The 22,552-nt window shown below is 35.7% G+C and overlaps 1 protein-coding gene and 1 long non-coding RNA gene across 3 annotated transcripts; one reads left to right on the top strand and one right to left on the bottom strand.

The window, feature by feature from the left end:
- Positions 10,062 to 10,828, bottom strand: LOC109724262. Its single transcript, XR_002219868.1, has 2 exons — positions 10,358 to 10,828; positions 10,062 to 10,231 (listed from the first exon to the last, which is right to left on the bottom strand). It is a non-coding gene; the product is annotated as an uncharacterized LOC109724262 (long non-coding RNA).
- Positions 12,230 to 21,728, top strand: LOC109724261 (3beta-hydroxysteroid-dehydrogenase/decarboxylase-like). 2 transcript variants are annotated; one of them, XM_020253022.1, is made up of 12 exons: positions 12,230 to 12,451; positions 16,479 to 16,568; positions 16,819 to 16,952; positions 17,034 to 17,204; positions 17,494 to 17,616; positions 17,683 to 17,762; positions 18,324 to 18,522; positions 18,640 to 18,736; positions 18,824 to 18,998; positions 19,994 to 20,150; positions 20,245 to 20,311; positions 21,280 to 21,728. In XM_020253022.1, the coding sequence occupies exons 1-12, from the start codon at positions 12,277 to 12,279 to the stop codon at positions 21,411 to 21,413; spliced, it is 1,602 nt and encodes a 533-aa protein (XP_020108611.1). In that variant the 5' UTR covers positions 12,230 to 12,276; the 3' UTR covers positions 21,414 to 21,728. The 2 variants fall into 2 exon arrangements, with proteins under 2 accessions (XP_020108611.1, XP_020108612.1); XM_020253023.1 differs by lacking the exon at positions 12,230 to 12,451 and adding an exon at positions 12,526 to 12,548.

Here is a 22,552-nt window from a genome sequence, read left to right as displayed (position 1 = left end):
TAAAAAATTTAGATAAAATCTTAAAATCACTACAAAGAGATTAATTTAAGTTAAATTTCAAAACAACCATATAAGATCAAAATTATAACAAATCATCAATATTTCATAAATTTTAATTAATTAATAAAATTATAAGAATTAAGCACTAATAAAAAAAATATTATAGTTAAATGAAGTAAAATATTTAATTTAAGTAAAATATTTAATTTAACCAAATAAAATAATTTAAATTTTATTTCATAAATATATAGCAACAAAAATTAAAATAAATTTTTAATATTTAGTGATGAAGTATTAATGTGTTGCTAAAAATTGACTTTCAGCAACCAAATACTTGGTCGCTAATTATTCAACCTTATAGTGACGTTAGATTTCGACGCTATTAATTATCGTCTGTCGCTAAAATTAATTTAGGGAAGAAAAAAGTGACCCCATTAAACTAATAGCGACTATGTTTTAGCAATAAAGGTAAATTGTCGCTAATTACATTTTACAAAATCTCTTCTTTTTTTTTTGGCGACGAACAGTAAATTTAGTCGTTATTTAATTACTTTTAACGACAAAAATATACTTTGTCACTAAATATTTTGTCTCCATCTATATCTATACACATACATTATTTTCCATAAGCTTTTGCCACATGGCAACATCATAGTCTCTCCTTTTCAAAATTTCTACTATCCAATTATTGCGATCACTCACCCTCCTCGTAACGTCTGCCTGTTCAGCTTTCCGTCTCATTAATTCCTTTCCTATAACGCATGCCTCTTCGGCTTTCCATCTCATTAATTCTTTTCCTGTAACGTCTGCCTTTTTGGCTTTCTGTCTCATTAATTCCTTCTCTGTAACGTCGCTGCTTCGACTCCTCGTCTCATTAGTTTCTATTTTCTAAGAGGCAATTTCTATTTTCTAAGAGGCAACTGCGTTGCCCGAGGATCTCGTGGGCATGGCATACGGTGTAAGGACTGAGATTTTTTTGACAGTGCAACTAAACTCTTTGTTGACGATGTTTATGTGTGTAATTTAATTACATAAGCACTCGTCAAGTTTCAGGAGAAAATGAGCTAAAACGGAGAAGTTACGCGATTATTAGTTTTCACTTAAGTGAATAGTAACTCCGGTTTTCCGAAGAGGCCACGGAGTAGAGTTGGCTTCTGGTGCGTATCGGACTCCGTTCATAGCAGTCCAATAGCTCATTTCGAAGGATTCAACTATTCTGGAACTACTGGCGCTGACGGATTTTGAGTTTGATGCACGGATTTTGAGAAAATNTGTGGATTTCTGGATTTTGTAAAATAAAAGGTTTTCTACCCCTCGTGGTAGCGTTTTTTAAAGAATAAAGGTTCCTGTGTAGGGAACAGTTTTCAAAAGATTTTCTATGGATTTATATTTAGACATTGAATGCATATCTGTGATGTGAATGGTGAATGTATGAATGTATGGTGATTTCTATATTCATATAATTGTGGTTGTATCCTGTTTGTACTGTTGTACTTGTGCGACGCCGTGCAAATACAGGGGAGACTCTGTCCGTGTGAACAGTGGAATCTCTGTATTTGTGGCGGGTCTGGCATACTCTGGGGTCAGGATTTAAAAAAAAAAAAAAATTCAGACGCTTTTTCGCTATCTTTTAAACTCAAAGGGACCCCGGGGCGTGACATACGGCGTCGTCGACAACGACCTTGCCTACTACGTTCGCTCCAACCTCAAGCCCCGCAGGCACGCCGCCCTCGCCCTCGCCCTCGCCGTCAACGTCGGGTGAGTCGAACTCTACCCTAGCCCCTAACCCTCCTCTCTCGATCTCGATCACTTAAATTTGTAATGTATAGTTATGTAAAGGGTGTGTATCCCTCTCCTTTAATGGTCTTAGAGGACGAGAAGTATCATACGGACTTACCGAAAAAGGGTTGAAGGCACTGTGATACTTTACGAAATCGTCGGTGTTAGTAAAGAATGCCCTAAATGAGGGTACAAAGGGGTCTGATTTCTATATAACAAATTTTTTTCTTCTATAGTTTTTTTCTATCGTTCGTTATTTTTCAACAAATTATAATTCTATTCTAAAAATTTTAAAGTATTTTTTATATTATTAAATTTAATCAAATATGATTATATCCGCCGCATCGCGCGAGTTCCTACACTAGTAGCTTAATATTGTTGTAGTGGCACCTAGCTTGCTCTTAGTAAGGAAGAAGAACAGGAAACAATGCAATGTGAGGGAGAGGAAGATAGATAGTGGCTCTTTCCAGTGGCCGGAGGCAAGCGCTGCGGCCGGGATGCACACGGCGAAGGCAGGGGAAGGAGGTGAGGAGGGTGGGTGGCTCAGCTGAGGGTGAAGAGGCTAGGGTTAGGGTTTGGACCATGCAAACCCTAATGGTTCAGTATATACATGATGCAATCTTGCATCTAGGTCCACTAATTTCTAGTATTTCATGATAAGTCCCTCACAGCATGTGAAAAATGCATACACGCTCCTCCACAAGTGATATCGCGCGATTCGGTACATAAAATATAGGTGTTTTTGCGAAAACTCCATTTTGCCAATTTTGACCCCTTCTCGGTAATCACACTATATCAGGAGATCCATCTGTCGGATTTGCGAACGGACTACGCCAGTGCTTCCAGCACTGCCGAACCATCGAGACCACAGTTTTGTTTCACCCGAATTGGTCGCAGATTCGCGACGGAACCTATCATCTCTCCGGTTCCAAACACCGCATAAATATATATACCTATTATATATATAAATCAAATTTAAATCAAATTCAAAATTCAAATTTTGAATTTCGCTGATTTAAATGTCTCAGATATTACAATTTCTATATATTTATAAATAAAATATTATATAATAACATATTTATAAATAAAATAATATATACATATATATGTATAGGCCAGGGCTACTATACTTTTATGAGTATAGACCTCTTTGTACTCATAAATTTTTAGTCGTTTGATGGAGGATGTGCTGGTAGGATGATGATAATCCTCGATTACGATGATAATGGTCCCCTAGGGTTGAGTGAGTGGTTGGTTGAATAGTATGATCTAATGAATGGAAATGGTCAAATAGACAGATCTAACAGTTGAAAATTTTTGAGTACAAAATAGTCTATTCTCATAAGAATATAGTAGCCGGACTATATATATATATATATATAATAGACAGGAGAGAAGGAGAGAGAGACTGCGCGCTAGACTGTATACTATCAATAGCACTGGAGCGCCTGCCGTGCTACCATAATATACCAGCCAAGCTTTATATATATATATAATATAATAATATATATATATATATACAGAGAAGAGAGAGAGAAGAGACGAGAGAGCAGAGGAGAGAGAGGGAAGAGAGAGAGGAGAGAGAGAGTTCTCTCTATAGCTACATATCATAAAAAGCCCCCTGTGCTATAGTGTTTTAAATGTTGGATCCTCTTGAGATCCATGCATAGGTTTGGGGAGGGATTAAGTGGGATGCAACATAAATAAGCCGTTAATAAAGAAAGTGAATTAGGAAGAGAATCCCAACTTCAAACGTTACTCTCTCTCTTTCTTCTTTCTCTCCCCCTCGCCCCACCCTATATCTCTTTCTCTTTTTACTATTTCTCTCTAAAGCCTCATCCGCTACTCTTTTCCACCATCCCTCTCTCTCCCTCCCCCTCCCCCTCCCCCTCCTACCGGCCCCACAACATCTCGGTTCAAATTTGCGGGTACAATCCCCGACGCTGCTCGTGGACACTCCAACCCCAACTGTTCGACACTGCTCCTCGAAGCCCTCCAAACGACGCTGCTCCTCGACATAACTTGGTCAAATACTTTTCCACATATTTCTTTCTATTTTTGGCTGAATTTTTTTAATTTTTTAAAAAAATTTTAAACAATAAAATGATGAGCATATGCATTTTTTTACAAGGGGCACTTACTTACATACCCGGAAAAGTTTTCGACTTTCTGATTTACCCTACTTAGAAGGCTAATTTTGAAAATACACTTTTTACGTTCCAACCTATTTCTAATATACCTCTAGAGTTAAAATCTGTTAATGAACTCTGTTATTTCTGTGAAATTATTATTTTGCCCTTTAAAATATACCCTTCTACCATCACCGTCTTTTTTTATTTGCCCTTAAGTTAGGGGCACAAAGAGCATTTTGTTTTTTGGTTTTTTCAAATATACCCTTCTACTATCACCAGCATTTCTTATTTGCCCTTAAGTTAAGGGTAAAAGTGGCATTTTAATTTTTTTAATTGTGGTAGATATTTAACTCACGTTTAACCCAAATTAACTTAACGGGTGGTAACTGTAGGGATATTTTGGAATAACTGTGGAATATATGAGGGGCATATTGGAAAGAAAAAAAAAAGTAGGGGTAAATAAGATATTTCCGAAGTTTTGAGGTGTATATTGACAATTATCCTTTTTTTACAATTATAGAAAATGATAATTTTATTTCATTTTTTCTAACATTTTCTCATTGAATTAAAATTTTATATTTTATTGTAATTTTTTGAAAATTTATAAAAAAAAAAGGAGTGATAAGCTATGCATCTTTTAAAAATTCTACAAGATACTTGTATCTTCTTTTTTCCTACGTATTTTTTTAATATTTTTATTAAAAAAATTTCTACTTGATTGGTACTAAAAAATGTTCTATGTTTTTTCCAAAAAAATATATTTAAATACACGATTCTTGGTGCAATTTTATATTCTTTTATTGTTTTTATAAAAATTAAAAATTATGTAAAAAAGGAAATACAAGATTTGTGCTAAAATTTTTTATTTTTTTGCTAATTTTTAAAAAAATTATAGAAAAAAATTTACTAATATTTGTATGTATCCTTATAAATAAATTTATTATAACTAATTTATTTTTTCATGTAGGTAATTATTATCATTTAATATGAGAAGTATAATCAACAAGTGGGTTCGCTGCAACCGTAATGAAATTATTGTTTTAAGAGTTTTCTCTCAACCTAATAGTAGTGGGAGATTATTTTATGGGTGTTCTAATTATAGGAAAGAAAATGAGAATTATTGAGATTTTTTTCAATGGTGCGACATTAAAATTATAGGGAGAGACAAAGATATATGTGAAGAAGATAGCGCTAACTCTTCAAAAGTGAAAAGGAGTATGTTTTTTCAATATTTTGCGTCACCGACAAAATGTTTAGATGAATGGCTGTTTGAACATATTAATCATGTAGAAACGAAAACAGCTAAAAGCACGAATTGATGAGCTCTCCACAAGGGTCACAGACGCTGAGAGAAAAATGTTCATTATCATAATTATTGTAATTTTTATCTTTGTATATTTAAGTTCTTCTAGTTTGTTTTATGCATTGTATAATACTTAATCCTTTTAATACTTTAATCTGATGGAGTTCTTTTGTCACGCCCCGGGGTCCCCTTTTAGTTTGAAACACAGCGGAAAAGCGTTTAAAATTTTTTTTTTTGAAAACCTGACCCCAGAGTATGCCAGATCCGCCACAAATACAGGNGCGGCGCCGGCGACGCGCGTGGACGGCGGGGCCGGCGGGTATGTCGTCGGAAGGGAAGCCTCGGCCGGAGAACTCTGGTTCGACGCAAAAGGATGCTTTCCTAGGATTCACGGCCTAAGCAGCGGAACCCGAAGGAGAGGAGAACACTAGAAGGCCTACTCCGGTGGCCGGAAGTGCTCGCCGGCGGCCAGAGTGCGAGCGGCTAGGAAGGGGAAGGTTTCAGAGGATGAAAAGAGGTTGGCTGAGGGAGAAGATGAATTAAAGTTAGGGTTTTCCCCACGAAACCCTAGTGCAACTGCTAATTGCATATGCACAATTGCAAGATAGTCCTCCCAGGGATGAAATTGTCAGTCAAGTCCCTCACATCATGCGTATTTTACACATACGCACCTCCATGTCTGACCTCACGCAATTCGGCACATAAAATATAACGACTTTTGCGAATTTCCCGATTTCCACTCTCGACCCCTTAGCGAACAACATGCAATATCCGGCAATCCGTTCATCGGATTTCCGAACGGATCGCACCATCGCATTCAGCACAACGAGGGCATCCAAACTACCATCTTGTTTCGTCAGATTTGGTCACGGATTCGCGACGAAACTCACCCGCTCTCCAATTAATCCGAATATCGCGCATATACTGAAGTATAAACCCTAAACCTTTAATCCAAATTCAAATTTGAATTCCCTACCACTAGTAGGTACCAGAAACAACTCACACCTAACCCCAGGTCACAAGCCAGAGCACGAGGAGTTTTAAATGCACGAATAGCAAAGAGCGAAAATCCTCCTTTTGTTAAAACTCCTTTTTCTCGAAAACCGTGCATCGGATCCGAAATTCGTCAGTGCCATTGGTTCCAGAATAGATGAACCGTTCGAAACGAGCTATTGGAGTCCTATGTTCGGAGTCCGATACGCGCCGAAAGCCAACTCTACTCCGCGGTTTCTCCGAAAAACCGGAGTTACTATTCACTTTAAGTGAAAACTAATAATCGCATAACTTCTCCGTTTTAGCTCATTTTCTCCTGAAACTTGACGAGTGCTTATGTAATTAAATTGCACACATAAACATCGTTAACAGAGAGTTTAGTTACACTGTCAAAAATCTCAGTCCTTACATCTTTTGGATGTAATTTAAATTTTAGCATAATTTATATGACATAATCTATACTAGTATAGTGACCCACGCATTACAGTGAGTAGATATTGTTAAAGTGAAATAGTCTATATTATAGACAAACAATTTTAAAAAATAAAACTATAATGAAAAAGACTTTAATCGTTTCAATAATACTATTCGATCTTGTTCAAGAGAAGTCGTATATCATACAAATGGATGATTAAATTATTTTTATAACACTTATAATCAAATGAGAAAAAAAAAATGAGAAAAAAAAGGTAGGCCTCACTCTTTTTCAAATTAAAGGGGTGGGTATATGTAGGATTTAGCCATAGAAATTAATGTAGAGGTATAGATGGTGTTTTTATTTATTCTTTTTAGTTGCATAAAGATATTGTTCCCTCAAACCCGTGGACATCTCCCCAACGCGGATCCTCTCTGAGATGCATAGTATAGAAGCTCTAGTGCTATACACTACAGGAAAATATATATTTTCCGGCGGTTCGCTAGAGACGGTTGTAGAAACCGCCTCTACAAAAAAGAAATTGGGAACCTAGAGACATATCTAGCGGTGTTTTTTAAAACCGCCTTTATTTTTTTTTCTTTTCCTTAATTTTTATTTTCCTCCACAGCAAACCCAAACTTTCCCCTTTTCACTCCGTGCGCACGCGTTTTCTCATTTGTTCACCACTTCGCCTCTCCGCGCACGCCTACGCCTCTTCAATCCGCCACATGAACGCCTTCATTGCACACTTCCCCTCTTCAATCCACCTCCTCAACGACGGTGCGTTAACCTCCTCATTCTCAGCAAGCTTTCTTCTCAAGGTCCTTCCAGGTTTGTAGTTATTTTTCAAAAAATCTCGATTAGGGTTTTATTAGCTTCAATTAGGTTTTTTTTTTCCCTTATTTTCTATTCTCAATATTTTTTTTCTCTTAATCTCGATTAGGATTTTGGGTATTTTGTTAATTTTTTAGATTTTTTGACTTGGAAAAAGCTTGCGAAAAGCTTTTGAGAATTTGATAGAACTTTTTTTCCTATCTAATTTGTGATTCCAGATTTAAAAAATGTACAATCCCCATTTAATGGCTTCTGTAGAAGGACACTTGAGGATATTTTTAGTAAATGAAAATGATTTGAAATTTCACAAATTGTTCTACTGAAATAGATGATTTTTTTCTTTTATTTTTTTTATGGTAATGTGAGTGTAGGTGTACACATAATTTTGTCAAAGAATAAAAATAAACTCCGAAGTATTAAGTGCAAGAAAAGAATATCTTGATGTTTTAAATGAGTTGGTAATGGAATAGGATCATTTTCAACAGTATACATTATGTTGTCAAATTTCCTTCCATTTGATTCATGTACGGGAAAAAGAAAAAAATAATATCATCCTGTTTAATTCAAAAATTCAAATTCAAAGGTTTTGATTCTAATTTTTCAGTTTTTGATTTAAAGATTTGCTTTAATTTTGATTTGTAAACAATGAATTATTTATTTTCTGAATCTTACTTCATTATTTATTTTTTAACCAATGACCTTGGTCTTAGTTTAAGCTTACCACCTGCTTAAATATGATTGCAATTTGGTTTTTTTCATTTTCTAATATTGTTTCTGCACTTGTAAATATCTACATATATAGCTCTCCACGTGGTAGCAGTTTTCTGACAATATAGTTATGAGGCATATATCGGGCCCTATTTTGCTATCAGAAAGTGCAGATACTTAGTAGAAAGAATAAAATCTCATCTTGTGAAACACTTTGATATTTGACTTTTTTGCCTTCTCAATTTACCTACAATACGATCTTCGGCACAACATTTAGTTATGCTTGTAATGTTGTTGATTGGTGAATAAATTATTACTGTGTGGGTTTTAGAATTATCAATAAAAATTTAAAACTTTATGCCTATGTAGGTTATTGTTTAATGAGTTAATTTGCTTTGGTCATTTGAGCCTTTCTCGATGCAGCTCTTGTTATTGTATATGCATGCTTACCTATCATGATGTTTCTGAATGTTTAATTGTTACTTAGCCATTTCTAGTTAGATATACCAACGCATCCTTGATTATACTACTATTCTGTTTATTTTCTTAAACACAAGACTAATAGAAAACACCTATTCATTGGTATGTATACAAATAAAGTTGTAGAGAATTTGAACTCCATTAAAATTGTATTGACTCTTAGATTTAAATGTGTACCAATAGCATTTATTTATTTATTTTTTCTGCTTATGTTTCTCTCTGATTCTTTAAGTTTTGCAAAAAGGCTAAATTATAGAACCCCCGGTAAATATTTGCCTTTTTATTTTCCCTCCTCAACTTTAAAAGACCTATATTTTACCCCCTCAACATTCAAGTTGCTGCATTTAGCCCAATCCATCAGTGGTCTATCACTATTCCGTCTATTTATTATAATTTATATTAAGAATCATATTCTAAATGATAGAAATACATTAAAAAAATTCTTATAGAAGAAGTAAGGATAATTTAGTCATTTTGCCCTCTCCATTAACGTTCTACCGCTTAGAAAATATTTTTTAAATTTTAAGGGGGCAAAATATAAGTTTTTGAAAGTCAGATAGAAAAAGTGAAAAATCGGGTATTTACAAAAGAAAATTTGCTATAATTTAATCCAAAAAAAATTAGTAAAAGACTCTCCAAAAGACTCTTCAATGACACTAGTGTAGGAACCAGCGCGATGCGGCGGATAAAAATTTTTAATAAAAATTTTTAGATTAAATAAACAAATATGAAACAGTAAAAAAAAAAGAATATAATTATATTTGATTGAAACTAATAATATGAAAAATATATAGAAATTTTTATAATGGAATTACAAATCAACAAAAGATAAAAAGAACTATAGGATAAGAAAATTTGTTATATAGATATCGAACCCTTTCACACCATCATTTAAGGCTTTCGTTGCCGACATCGACGATTACGTGAGGTACCACAACGTCTTCAACCCCTTCTTGATGACTCCATATTTTTATCGATACTTCTCATCTTCGGAGACCATTAGAGGAGGAGGAAATACCTCCTTTGTATAATTATACAATATAAATTTAAGTACAAACATTACATATTTTTTTATAAATGGTAGACCAAGGACTACCAAAAATTAAATAAATGTGAGTAAATGCAACACAAAACGAAGAGCCATTTGAAAAAAATAAAATAAGGATGCGACGCCATCACTGCACTAAAATAGCTAATCAAATGAAGGTCGATGACATGTTTCAATTAATATCCAATTGCGAGTTAATTACTTATTGTCAATCTTTTGGACGACATAATGGTAAGCAAGCAAGAACGATTGCTGAAAAGAAATTATTGAAAATTATTGGTTCTATTGCACTGAAGTACCCTATTATATGTTGCTGTGTTAACATAGTAAATTGTTTCCTTTTTCTTTCTCTTTACAGCTTCATGTTCCTTTTTTTTTTTTTAAGAAAAAAGTATTCAAGTATTTAGATGCTTTTTCCTATTTCTCACCTCCAAAACGCTCGGCCTCCTGAATGAAATCGAGAAGCTTCTACTCGATCCGCTGCCTCGAGGTGAAATAGAAGCCCACAGAGGGATCGCCAGAAGCCCGCGGAGGGATCGCTTTCAAAATCAGAGATAGAAAATTTCAGGAGAGAAATAGAGTTTTTTTTTTTTGCTGCAAATTTTTTTTTTTCAGAGGTATATTATATAGGCAGCAAGATGGGAGAACGGATAATGAATCGGAACCATTTTCGTAGCCCGAATGAACTCGGCCTAATATTTCGTCCAGAGAGGGAACGGGAGCCGAAGCGGCATCTAGGGTTTCGTCCAGAGAGGGAACAGAAGCCGGAGCGGCGTCCAGAGAGGGAACGGGAGCCGGAGCGGCATCTAGGGCCTCGCTAACTGGAAAGGGCGCGACGGGAAGAACCGACCACGAACTTGCCCAACATTCCGTCCACAGTGGGAACAGTACTCGGAGCGGTATCTAGAGGGAAGAGCGCGATGGAGCTGGAGGTTGAAGACGAAGCAGGAAAAATTAAATTAGGAAAACATCTAAGATGACAGGTAGGGTCCACCTATTAATTAGAAAAAGAAAATTATTTAGATAGGTGGATCTTAAGATGACAGGTAGGTCCACCCATTAATTAACTCAGGTTTTAAGCTAATGCTGCCACGTGGACAGGAAGGAACGGGGTTCCAATATAGTTATAGATTATAGATATGTCATTGGGGAGGCTTAATTCATCACAATATTATTTTTATCTCTACTCAAAGAACTATAACAATTTTGTTAGAATTTTTATTGTTTTAATTTAATATAAAAATAATTTAAAAATATTCGATTGTATAGCTCCACTGAAATTTTTTTATCCCTAATTTCTTATACTACCTCCTTGGGGTGAAAACGGATCGAATATGGCTGAATATTTGACGAAACCATATTTGCATCCATATTTTTTTTTCGGATACGGATTGGATGTGTTAGACACTAAATTTTTATTACAATATCTACTAAAAACAAATTCGGATATGATCAGATAATTTTTCGGACTTGAATATGGATCGGATATGTATTCGGGTATTATTTGGATAATAATATATATTAATACGCATGAACACCAAAAATTACTTTATTTTCCTACCGTGTTTCTTGACTATATATCTTCACATATAAAATATATAATTTTAATATATAACTTATTATAAAATAAACGAATAATACAAAATTTTATTTTCAAACAATATGTATAAATCATCCCTCGGTATCTTGATTGGCAATGAATTAGAGAAGTAGGCAAAAGAGATCGACTCTGGAGGAAAGGGATTTGAGCTGGCCGGGTGGAAGAAATTGGGTGGGAAATATAAAGAATATAAAAATAATAGGGTTAATTGCATACAGGTTTCTATAAATATAGTGAATTATAAATATATCTCTACAAAGTTTAACTTTCATATGTTGTCTTTTCAAAAATTCTGATGTTTTCAAATATGTCCATGCCGTTAGAATTCGTTAGAAAAAAAATTAATTAACTATAGGTTAAATACTTAACTCTAATTAGTTAATGAGTTGAATTGATCCTTTTACCTCTCTTTAATTAACAGTTGGAATTTTCAGAGGGACATATTTGTGATGATAAAAAGATCATTTTATTTATAAAATAGACAATGTTTTAACGGCAACAAATCAAAAGGACATATTTGAAAATATTATAACTTTTACAGGGACAATATATAAAAAGTTGAATTTTATAGAAATATATTTGCAAATTCATAGGAGCCTATATAAAATTAATTCAAAATAATAATACTAAAATTTGAATATTTTCTATCTGTATCCAAATATTATCCAAAACGGATACGGATATTTTTGATAATATCATATCCGTTTTCACCCATACCACGTCTCATTTGATCATTCCTCAACTCTCTCTCTCTCTCTCTCTCCCCGGTCCTTTTCCAAACCCCCTTCGATCTCTCTCTCTCTCTCTCTCTCTCCCCCGTACTATTCCAAACCCCTTTCGAGCTCTCTCTCTCTCTCTCTCTCAACTGAGCTGCGGCGCTAGGGTTGGCGGCGGAGGGGGTTGGGGCNCGGCGGCGGTGGCGGGGGGGAGCGGTGGTGCGTGGTGACGGGGGGGAGGGGCTTCGCGGCGCGGCACCTGGTGGAGATGCTGCTCCGGTCGGGCGAGTGGTGCGTCCGCGTCGCCGATCTGGCGCCCTCCCTCGCGCTCGACCCGCGCGAGGACGGCGGCGGCGGCGGATCCCCCCTCGGCGCCGCCCTGCTCTCCGGCCGCGCCGCCTACGTCTCCGCCGATCTCCGCAACAGGCAGCAGGTCGTCAAAGGTAGAGGAGACATCTTGAATCCATCGTGAGATCTAACTCCTGATCGGCTCTTCATGATCCTACCTTTTTCTATCTGACTGTGTGACTGAACACCGAGGTAAAACGAAAAAAAGAAGAAAATGGGTGGAATTGACTGTCAGCTCAATTTTTCTTTTTGGGTTAAATACATTCATGCCCCTGCAAACATAGTGAATTACAAATATGTCCTTACAAAATTCAACTTTATATGTTGTTCCTGCAAAAATTCTAATGCTTTCAAATCTGTCCCTCTGGTTTGTTTCCGTTATAGAACTGTTTATATTTTAAGTAAAATATCAATTTTGCCACTATAACTATGTACCTCCAAAAACCACAACAGTATAATATAAGAGGGGCAAAAATTATCAAGTTATCTCATAAATTAACCAGAGTTAAGCATTTAACCTATGGTTAATTAAAGTTTTATAATGGATTCTAATGGCAGAGACATATTTAAAAATATTGGAATTTTTTGCAGGGACAACATATGAAAGTTGAACTTTGTCGGAATATGGTGCAATTCAATATGTTTACAGGGATCTGTATGAACTTAGTCCTTTTTTTTTTTAGAAATAAACTTAGCTACGCTTCAAATTTAGGACCCAAAAACACATGCTAATAGGAAGTGCACATCCACTGCACTTAAGGGATCAATTACTACGCTCACGGGTCTCGACCTAACTCAACCCCTTTGAACCTTAGATCTATTATTGGGCCTCTTGCCATTAGGTTTATTATGGACCGCAGCCCCAATTAATTTATCAAGCTTATTCAACTCAACTTGCTAGTCTTCTGCACTTATCATCACTGGACAGAAAGTTCGACCTATGTTAGCCGGTAATATATAGCTAACACTCGAGTACCAACCATCAAGTGCTTTGCTACCTGCGTTAGGAACGGTTGGTGACAATTCAAGATTTTCATACCTCAGTCAGTTTGATTTGAGTGATTTGATTGGCGTGCTACCTATCTACTTTGATTGGAACGTAATCATGTAAAGATCCATCATATTGATAGAGTCGAAGGATAGGTAGCAAAATCAGAACATTCAAGAGTAGTACTTCCATCGGTCCCTCATAGTGTTGCTGTTACGTAATTTCTATCTGCTGACTGATAACAAAATGTGAAGTAGAAAATGTATGGAACTGACTGACAGTTCAAGATTTTGGCACCTAAGTTTGTTTGATTTGAGTGATTTGATGGGCATTCTATTTTTGAAGGAAATGCAGTCATGTAAATTAGATGTTGTTATGGGAGATCCATCGAATTAATAGAGTCGAAGGAGGTTAGGCAGCAAAATCAGACCATTCAAGAGTTCCGCCATCAGTTCCCCATGGTGTTGTCGTTATATATTGTATCGTTGTATGATATTGTTTTCTATCTGAATGACTTGAAGGTAAAAAGAACATAGAAAAATGTACGGAACTGATTGGCAGTTCAAGGTTTTGGCATGCTACCTGCTTTTGTGGGAATGTAGTGTCTGAAATTGAATGTTGTTATGGGAGATCCATTGAATTGATAGAGTCCAAGGTTAGGCAGCAAAATCAAAACTTTCAACATTACTGCCATCGTTCCCCCATTGTGTTGTCGTGATACGTTATATGATCTCACTCTTTATCTGATTGACTTGCGAGGAAAACAAAAAAGAAAATCTATGGAACTAACTGATAGTTCAAGGTTTTTTTTACCTCAGTCTGTTTGATTGGAGTGATTTAATGACTCTTTTATTATTGAATTTGAATTTGAGTGTGCAGATTGTTGGGAATGTAGCCACTTAAATTGAATATTTTTATTGGAGATCCATCGTACTGATTGAGTCAAAGATTAGGCAGCAAAATAAGAAACTTTCAAGAGTTCTACCATTGGTCGCCCATAGTGTTGTCGTTATATATTGTATAGTCTCACTTTTCTATCTAGCTGATTATAAGGTAAAAAAAAGAAAAGTAGAATATGTATGGTGCTGATTAACAGTTAAAGTTTTCGTACCTCAACCAGTTTGACTTGAGTGATATGATGATTGTTTTGTTATTGAATTTGAATTTGGGCGTGTTATCTGCTTTGATGGGAATGTAGTCACTTAAATTAAATGTTGTCACGGGAGATCCGTCGTGTTGGTAGAGTTGAAGGTTAGGCAGCAAAATCAAAACTTTCAGGAGGGCTGCCATCAGTCCCCCATAGTGTTGTCGTTATATATTGTAATATCTCGCTTTTCTACCTAACTGACTTGCAAAGGGAAAGAAAAAGGAAAAGGAAAATGTATGGAACTGACTGACAGTTCAAGGTTTTCGTACTCTTAGCTTGTTTGATTTGAGTGATTTGATGGCTGTCTTGTTGTTGAATTTGAATTTGGTTGTAACATTAGCTTTGATGGGAATGTAGTTAAAGGTTAGGTAGCAAAATCAGAACTTTCAAGAATAAAGCCGTCAATCCCTCATCGCGTTGTCCCTAAATGTTGTCAATGTATTGACACTCAGAATGTGGAGGGCTCCACGAGTGTTATATGGATTTGCCAATGCATCAACAACCTAAAAGGGCAAAATTTTGAGGGATCCAAAGAATTTCTGTACTTTCAAAGGTTTTGATAGTCATCCTAAAATGGGCCAGAGTCCAGGTCAGTTATGTAAATATTTACCTAATTCCTCATTTTGTTAGATAAGTTTTGTTAAAATGTATTCCTAATCAGAATTCTATGGGCGACTAATTCTGCCATCATGTACCGTATTTCTTAGTGTTTTTGTTAGACTAGAGTTTATAGTAATGTGAGCATCCTCTTTATGAGATTAGATTATGGAGGGATCTTTTGCTGAGGTTTTAATGTTGGTTATCATTTTTTGCCCTGATTGACGTTATGCTTGTTCTATATGTATATTTAGGAGAGATAAAAGCTTACAAGTGAGGTACTGTATTCGGAACCTTGTGAGACTAATGACTGTTGAATGGAGGAATATTTGAAACAACAATGTTTGCTAAAGAGTCTGTTGATGGAGCACAATAGGTGGCATAAAGTGATTTCCTACTGCTTTTTGGAACTTGTTATGCGCATTAACTTAAAATCACAGTGTTTTCGGTAGTCAGATTCTTTTCTTCTCAATGCGTCCTTTTATTTTCTATTTTGGCTACTACGCACCAAAAAAAAAAAACCATTGGTATTTTTGCAATTATTATCTTCTACCTTTGACATAAAAAAAAATCGGCACTTAAACCCCCTTAGTAATTTTGTAGGTTTTCGTCTAGTCTGCTTCCATTGCTGTTCCATTAGTTTGCCTTATGGTAAAAGATAATAACTCTTTTACAATACCCACTATACTTTTTGATGGTAGGAATGGAAGTGTTGCTTTCCTTTGCTCTCCTGATTCGTTTACCTGCCAACTTTAATATCACAATCCTTTAGTCATGTTGGTGTATCTTTGCTTTGATGAAAACATCCAAAACTCTCCGGATAATATTTTGTCCCCAGCTCACCATCTGATTCATGGCATCATGTTTAGGCATTGATGCACCACAAAACAAAGACAGAAGAAGGCCAAGTTTATGAAATACATAAATATTGGGATGGTTTCATAGGCTTTGGAATGTCAGGGGCTGAAAGTGATATTTGCGAAAGTGTCAGGTGGTATCCTGCATTTTCTTATAAATATCAAGTTCCTCTATGAGTTTATAGTATTGTTCCGAATGAAAATAACATCAATTATTTGAAGGCTATGGTCATAAGGTGCGTTGTAATAGACACAATAATTTATGAACCATTGTGAATAAAGATTATACCACGACATGCTATTAATTAGCTATTTTAGACTGTTTGGTTAAATGTGAAGATATACATATGAAGTTTTATCCAAAAGAAGAATTAGATTTGTAATGCGTAGTTACTAAACTGTTATTGGCTTTTCACGTCTTTGTAAGCAGCAGGCAGCTAGTGTAGAATCGAAAGATTGGGGATATTATGCTACTGAAAAAAAAAATAATCCATGTTTTGCTTACTTATTTCCTACACGGTCTGGTTATGCAGCATTTCTAGGGGCAGAAGTTGTTTTCCACATGGCTGCTCCGGACTCGTCTATCAACAATTACCAGCTTCATTACTCTGTCAACGTTGAAGGTCAGATATCAACATTTGTTTCAGTAACTAATGCTGTGTAGTTCTTTTCCAATTCTCACTAGCTGGTGTATTTATTAAAATCTTCTCGCAACAAAGTCTGGTGCCTATACATTTTCTTATTAGACTGGCTTGGGAATTGAAATTGGCAATGATAGACTCTTTTAAAATTTATGCCTGATGGTGAAATCAGGGGATTCTTTTGTGAGGAAATTTATTGTACTTAACAGAAGCATATTATATGCATCTGCAGGTACCAAGAATGTAATTGATGCTTGCATCGAATGCAAAGTTAAGAGACTTATCTACACTAGCTCGCCTAGTGTTGTCTTTGATGGTGTTCATGGAATTTTTAATGGGGATGAGTCAATGCCCTTTCCAGAGAAGGTCGAAAACTACTTGCGGCTACTTTTGCGACATCTTGCAACTGTTTTGATTTTCTGATTTTTCTTATCATTTCTTCTCCAGTTTAATGATTCATACTCAGAGACTAAGGCAGAAGGTGAAAAACTAGTGATAAAGGCAAACGGTAGGAATGGGCTTCTCACGTGTTGTATTCGTCCCAGTAGCATTTTCGGACCAGGTGATAAGCTACTGGTACCATCACTGGTCACTGCAGCAAGGGCTGGGAAGTTAAAGGTAATGTAGTTATCATCTCAAGTGTTTCACTGTTTTTGGTTAAGTTCTACTACTATCTTATTTGTAGTTTTATAGCATCATTAGTAATTACTCATTTGAAATAATCAAAACTTGTACGTAATCCAATTCATTAAACAGTATCTCATTTAGCATACTTATATATGCTTTAGTATGTTGGGAAAGACATGGTATGGTGTTCTATTTTAGTAACTAAGAACAATTAAAAACTTCTTAATTCAAATGAGGTAATGATGGTTACTCTTGCTATTCCACTAATTCGGTGCTGCAGTTCATTGTTGGTGATGGAAACAATCTCTATGATTTCACGTATGTTGAGAATGTGGCACATGGTCATGTATGCGCAGAGCGTGCTCTTGCCTCTGAAGAGACCGCAAAGAAAGCAGCAGGACAGGTACCATTTTCTTATTTGTAATGCGTTATGTTTGTTTTAACATTTAACGGCATTATCTTTCTGCAGGCATATTTCATAACAAATATGCAACCAATCAAATTTTGGGAGTTTGTCTCACTGGTTTTAGAAGGTCTCGGATATGAAAGGTGCATGTGACTTTTATGTTATAAGCTTTTATGTTTGGCTATAGGCTTAACATGCAGCTAAGATGGGTTTATCTTCTTGTGCTTTCTTCGCTTTTGTGCTCCTATGTGAAAAGTTCCTTTTGGTTCATACAGTAAAATTTAAATTAAAATTTTAGGATATCCTAGATTAGATTCGTACGTTCTCTCTCTTCTCTCATCATGCCCTTTCATTTTACTTCCTAGGGATCAATTTGGATGTCGAAACAAGTTATTTGGTGATTAACTTGTGTCGTATTGGGTCCTGATGTGATTGCAACCTAGGAGTTTGCTTTTAGCCCACTGCAGGTCCTTATAATCATGACATTTGGGTCTTGTGTTCAAGGTGATTTACATATCCTGAAAAAGAAGAAAAACCGTCTTAGAGGTTGTGTATCATCTGGTTTTAGACATCTTTCATGCTCCCCATCAACTAATTACCGCATCCCCCTTTGGGTAAACAATAGAGATATTCTGAACAAGATATTCATGCATACAAGTAGGCTTCTAAAGTAACTGTGATTCTTGCTTTCTATCTGTATGCAGGCCTAGCATCAAAATTCCTGTCTCTGTTATTATGCCAGTGGCACACTTGGTGGAGTGGACATATAGGGCGCTTTCTCGTTACGGGATGCCGGTGCCCCAGCTGACGCCTTCAAGAATTAGGCTTCTCTCCTGCAACAGAACCTTCAATGGCTCAAAAGCTAAAGATCAGCTTGGTTATGAACCTATTGTATCTCTTGAGGTTTTTGATGCAACATTCTTCTTTTTAACCTTTTTGTTGTATTTTTCTCCCTAATAACATTGCTTCGGCTGTTATCTTATATGACCATGTGTATTGTTTCCATTGTTGAAATTGTAGGATGGTCTAAAAAAGACAATCGAGTCATACTCTCATTTGAGAGCACGGCCGCGAAAGCAAATCTCTAAAGCTTCAATCTACCTCGGAAATGGAAACTGTATGATTTCTTTTTTCTTTTTGATTAGCTTAGTTTTTATTCTACCTGGATATGCAATGCTGATAAAGCTAATTATTTGCTGTTCAGTTGCAAAGACAGTTCTTTGGAAGGATAAGAAGCAAACCTTCACAGTATTATTACTCTTGGCTGCTGTGTATTACCACTTATTTGCGTGCGGATATACCTTCATTACGGCGACGGCAAAGCTCCTCTCGCTCACTGCACTATTCTTGTTCATTCATGGGATGCTACCTACCAGAATGTACGAGTTCCTTTTTCCTTTCTCTCTTTCGTTGGAATGAAATAAAAATTGAACATAAATTACAATTGCAGAATTCTTTTGCCATCAATAGACTAGGATATCACTCTTTCTAGAGAAATAAATGAATAGGATCCCTCTGAATAATCAGGCACTTTTAAATTGCCACCTTAACTTTCAAAGGCTAAAAAACACTCTACCTGGACAATCTGCCCGTTTCATTCATCCAGCCACACTGAACTTCATTTAGTTTCCGTAACAATTGCCAACGACGGGAAAGCTAAGTTACTCATATGCCTAAACTCATTTAGGTCAAGGATTTAAGTGCCCATCAGTACGGACCGTATTAATCATGCCGTATTGTACCAACAAGATATCGGTGCAATATATCACCCGTGCCGATGGCACGATTGAAAACCCTCTTTTCCTTAAATTAGTAAGTAATTTTCTCAATAAAATTCAAAAGATTTGATAAAAATACATGATAAGAAATTAGAAAATTTTGTTGCTAAAGAAAATAAATATTTTATGCCATTATGTGTCGGCACACTTGTATTTTTTGTGACCAGCATGCATCGGCACGGCCCGACACGCACTGTGCCGTACCGTGCTAGCAAGTTGTCAGCACCCCGCGTCACGACACTTAAATCCTTGATTTAGGTATTCTGGTATAGAAAGGATGAGGGTTAAGAATAAGACCTGAACTTGCATGGGTCAGGAGAGAATTAGGATCTGAGTGGTTGATTGAAACCTGCAGGTAGTTCGGGTAGCTCTTTTTAACTTTAAAAACTTTGGGTGCCCATCTGCAAATGTGCGATACATCATGGGTTCTGAATAAAGCAGAGACCTTTTATCATTATTTGTTTTTTAATGCAGAGATTAATGTGCAAGATATATTTTAGTATACCTTTTTCTTTAGTCTAATTGCGTGTTCCATTTCTTCGACCAGTTTTCACATTGATACTTAGGAATGACATATGGAATAACTGTGATTGCAGACTTGGTTACAATATTGAGAAATTGGAACCTTCAGATTTTCATGTGTCACAAGAAAAGGCACGACAACTTGCCTTTTCAGTCAGTTCTTCGTGGAATTCTGTTGTTGGCATAATAAGATCACTTTGCAAGGGGAAGGATTGGTCACTATTTTTGCGGGTATGCAATGCTAAAATCTTTGTCGCAGCAGAGGCTGTGAGATCTAATTTAGTCTACATATCAGCTGATTACCTTCTGACATTGAGATTTTCAGGTGGTTTTCTTCCTACTGGTTCTCAACATCCTTGGAGCCATGTCAATACAGAGTGCATTTAAGATAGGTTTTTATCGAAACATTCTCACTTCAATAAGTTCGTTTCATTTTTTGTTCTTTTTGGGTATTTTTGGATTCCTTTGAAATGGGTAAATTACAGCATTGATCATTGAATATATCACAAAATTTCTCCTAGGACAATATCTTCGATCGAATTGGGTCAGATTCTGGAGCTCTTTCAGTCTCACTAACACAGGGATGATGTGGTAGCTGATTTAGTTGTTGCGCCATTTTTTTTAGATTTTGGAACGAATAGCACGTCAATGATTAAGACTCGAAGTTACGTGCCTAGCTGAATCAGCTGCCAAATCATCACCTCATATCTCGGAAGATTATGTGCCTAGCTGAATCAGCTGCTACTTCACCCTTCTTTAGGGAAACTTAAAACGACTCGAAGTTAACTGAAGTTCATGCATCAATATAATTGATATTTGAAGTTCGGTGACTTCAATAACGGGTAAAAACGTACATAATTTACCTGCACTATAGACTACCCAATGTTTCAAAATTTTGATTTTACTATCCAATATTTCAATTTGTTTGATGCGAGTCATTCAACATCACTTTCACTTTAAAATTTGAATGTCGTTTATCTTTACAGATTTAGTTAGCATATTTCATGTAATTCTCGGAACTATAAATTTACTAAAATAAAAACTTAGTTTAAATTTTGAAGTCAAAGTGCCGTTGACCGGCTCAAATCAAATAAATTGAAAGGTTGGATATTAAAATAAAAAATGGGAAATGTTTGGTAGTTGATTTTATAATGATCCATAGATCATGTAAGTTCTATATGCTTTTACCTCAATAATATTTCATTATTAGTTTCGTACTTAATGGTGTAATATATATATAGCTCTTGGAAAAATCTTAAAGTCATCGAACCTCGTGTTTGTATAAAATGAATTAATTGAATCGCAAAAAGAAACAAAATAGAATGACGAAACCCTAATGTTCTGTTTTTTCCTTTCGCAGGCATCCCTCTAATTTTCACTGCCTTCTACGTTTATGAAAAATGGGAGGATTCAATTGACAGTCTCTTCGACGATGCTGCCTCGTACATTTTAAAACTGAAGTCGTCTGCTGCCGAGAAATTGTTTAGGCAGTAACAATTTACCGACATGGCAGTCGCCTACGAGCATGAGAAGAGATTGCTAGGTTTTGTTGTATGGTCTCCTTTTTTTTTTTCTTGTTTTTTTTTTTTTTATTTGTTTATCATTTTTTGCTTATTAGCTGCTAGAATTCATAGAATGGTTTTGGCTTCGAGATTTTCTTCTACCTTTTCCCATCTCAATAATTGATTGTAATTTTATTATCCTTTTGACATGGGGGGCAGAAATTATGTATGAGGTACAATTCTAGATTGGAAGGGTGGAAAAGTTTGATACTGAAACTTGAAATGTGACTTGTACTGTTTTTTTGATTGTTTGTGTTTTTAGTTGTTGATGCGGCCAATTTAGCATTATAGTTTTCAGAAAAATGTGACGCAGTCAAATTGAGTTGAAAATTTTGTTGAGTTCGCATAATTTTTACAATCGGTGTGAGAAATTGTTGAATGGTTTTAACTTTTCGTCCGAGTTTTCAATTTTAGTGTGCAATCTTCATTCAGAAAATCCTTTTTGAAATCCACACGTCGAATTGCGCAGCCATTTCGGCCAAGTTTGAGATCCAAATTTAATTATTTCGGCCTTTGTTTTTATATTTTTTAAATTGTTTTTCCGAAAGTTCTATATTTTTTTAATTTTTAGTTTGATTATTTAATTATTTTTAATCCGATTGGGTTTAGAAATATATTAGAATTTATTATTTTTGTCTAGTCGGATTCGGGTATCGCCTTCCGGTATCGCCTCTATTTATAGACGTGGCGTGACGTGGCGTTCGTTAATGTAATTAGATTTTGAAGAATTGATTAATAATATTGTCTTTATTGAAGAATTGGTTTTTTATGTATCGTCACTTTCAGTTCTTGTGCTTCTTCCTCTGCGCTAGTTCTCTCCATCATGTACCATTCTTCTACTAGTGTAGTTACCCCGTGTGATGCGGCGGGTAAATATTGTTGTAGTAAAATTTTTTCTTTGTCAAGATTTGAAGATATATAATGATTAAAAAAAAAATCTAAAAATACTTCATAAGTTTGCGAAAAAAAAAAGCGATACATCCTATCAGTGCACAAATTCCTAAATAAAGAGGGCTTAAAGCAATTTAATCAGCTTATGTACAATAGGCAAAAAGGAAGAAGCATTTGAAA

Source organism: Ananas comosus, linkage group 18, assembly GCF_001540865.1.
Source record: "Ananas comosus cultivar F153 linkage group 18, ASM154086v1, whole genome shotgun sequence".
In the NCBI taxonomy this organism is placed as follows: domain Eukaryota; kingdom Viridiplantae; phylum Streptophyta; class Magnoliopsida; order Poales; family Bromeliaceae; genus Ananas; species Ananas comosus.
This window is presented reverse-complemented; position numbering and strand designations above follow the sequence as displayed.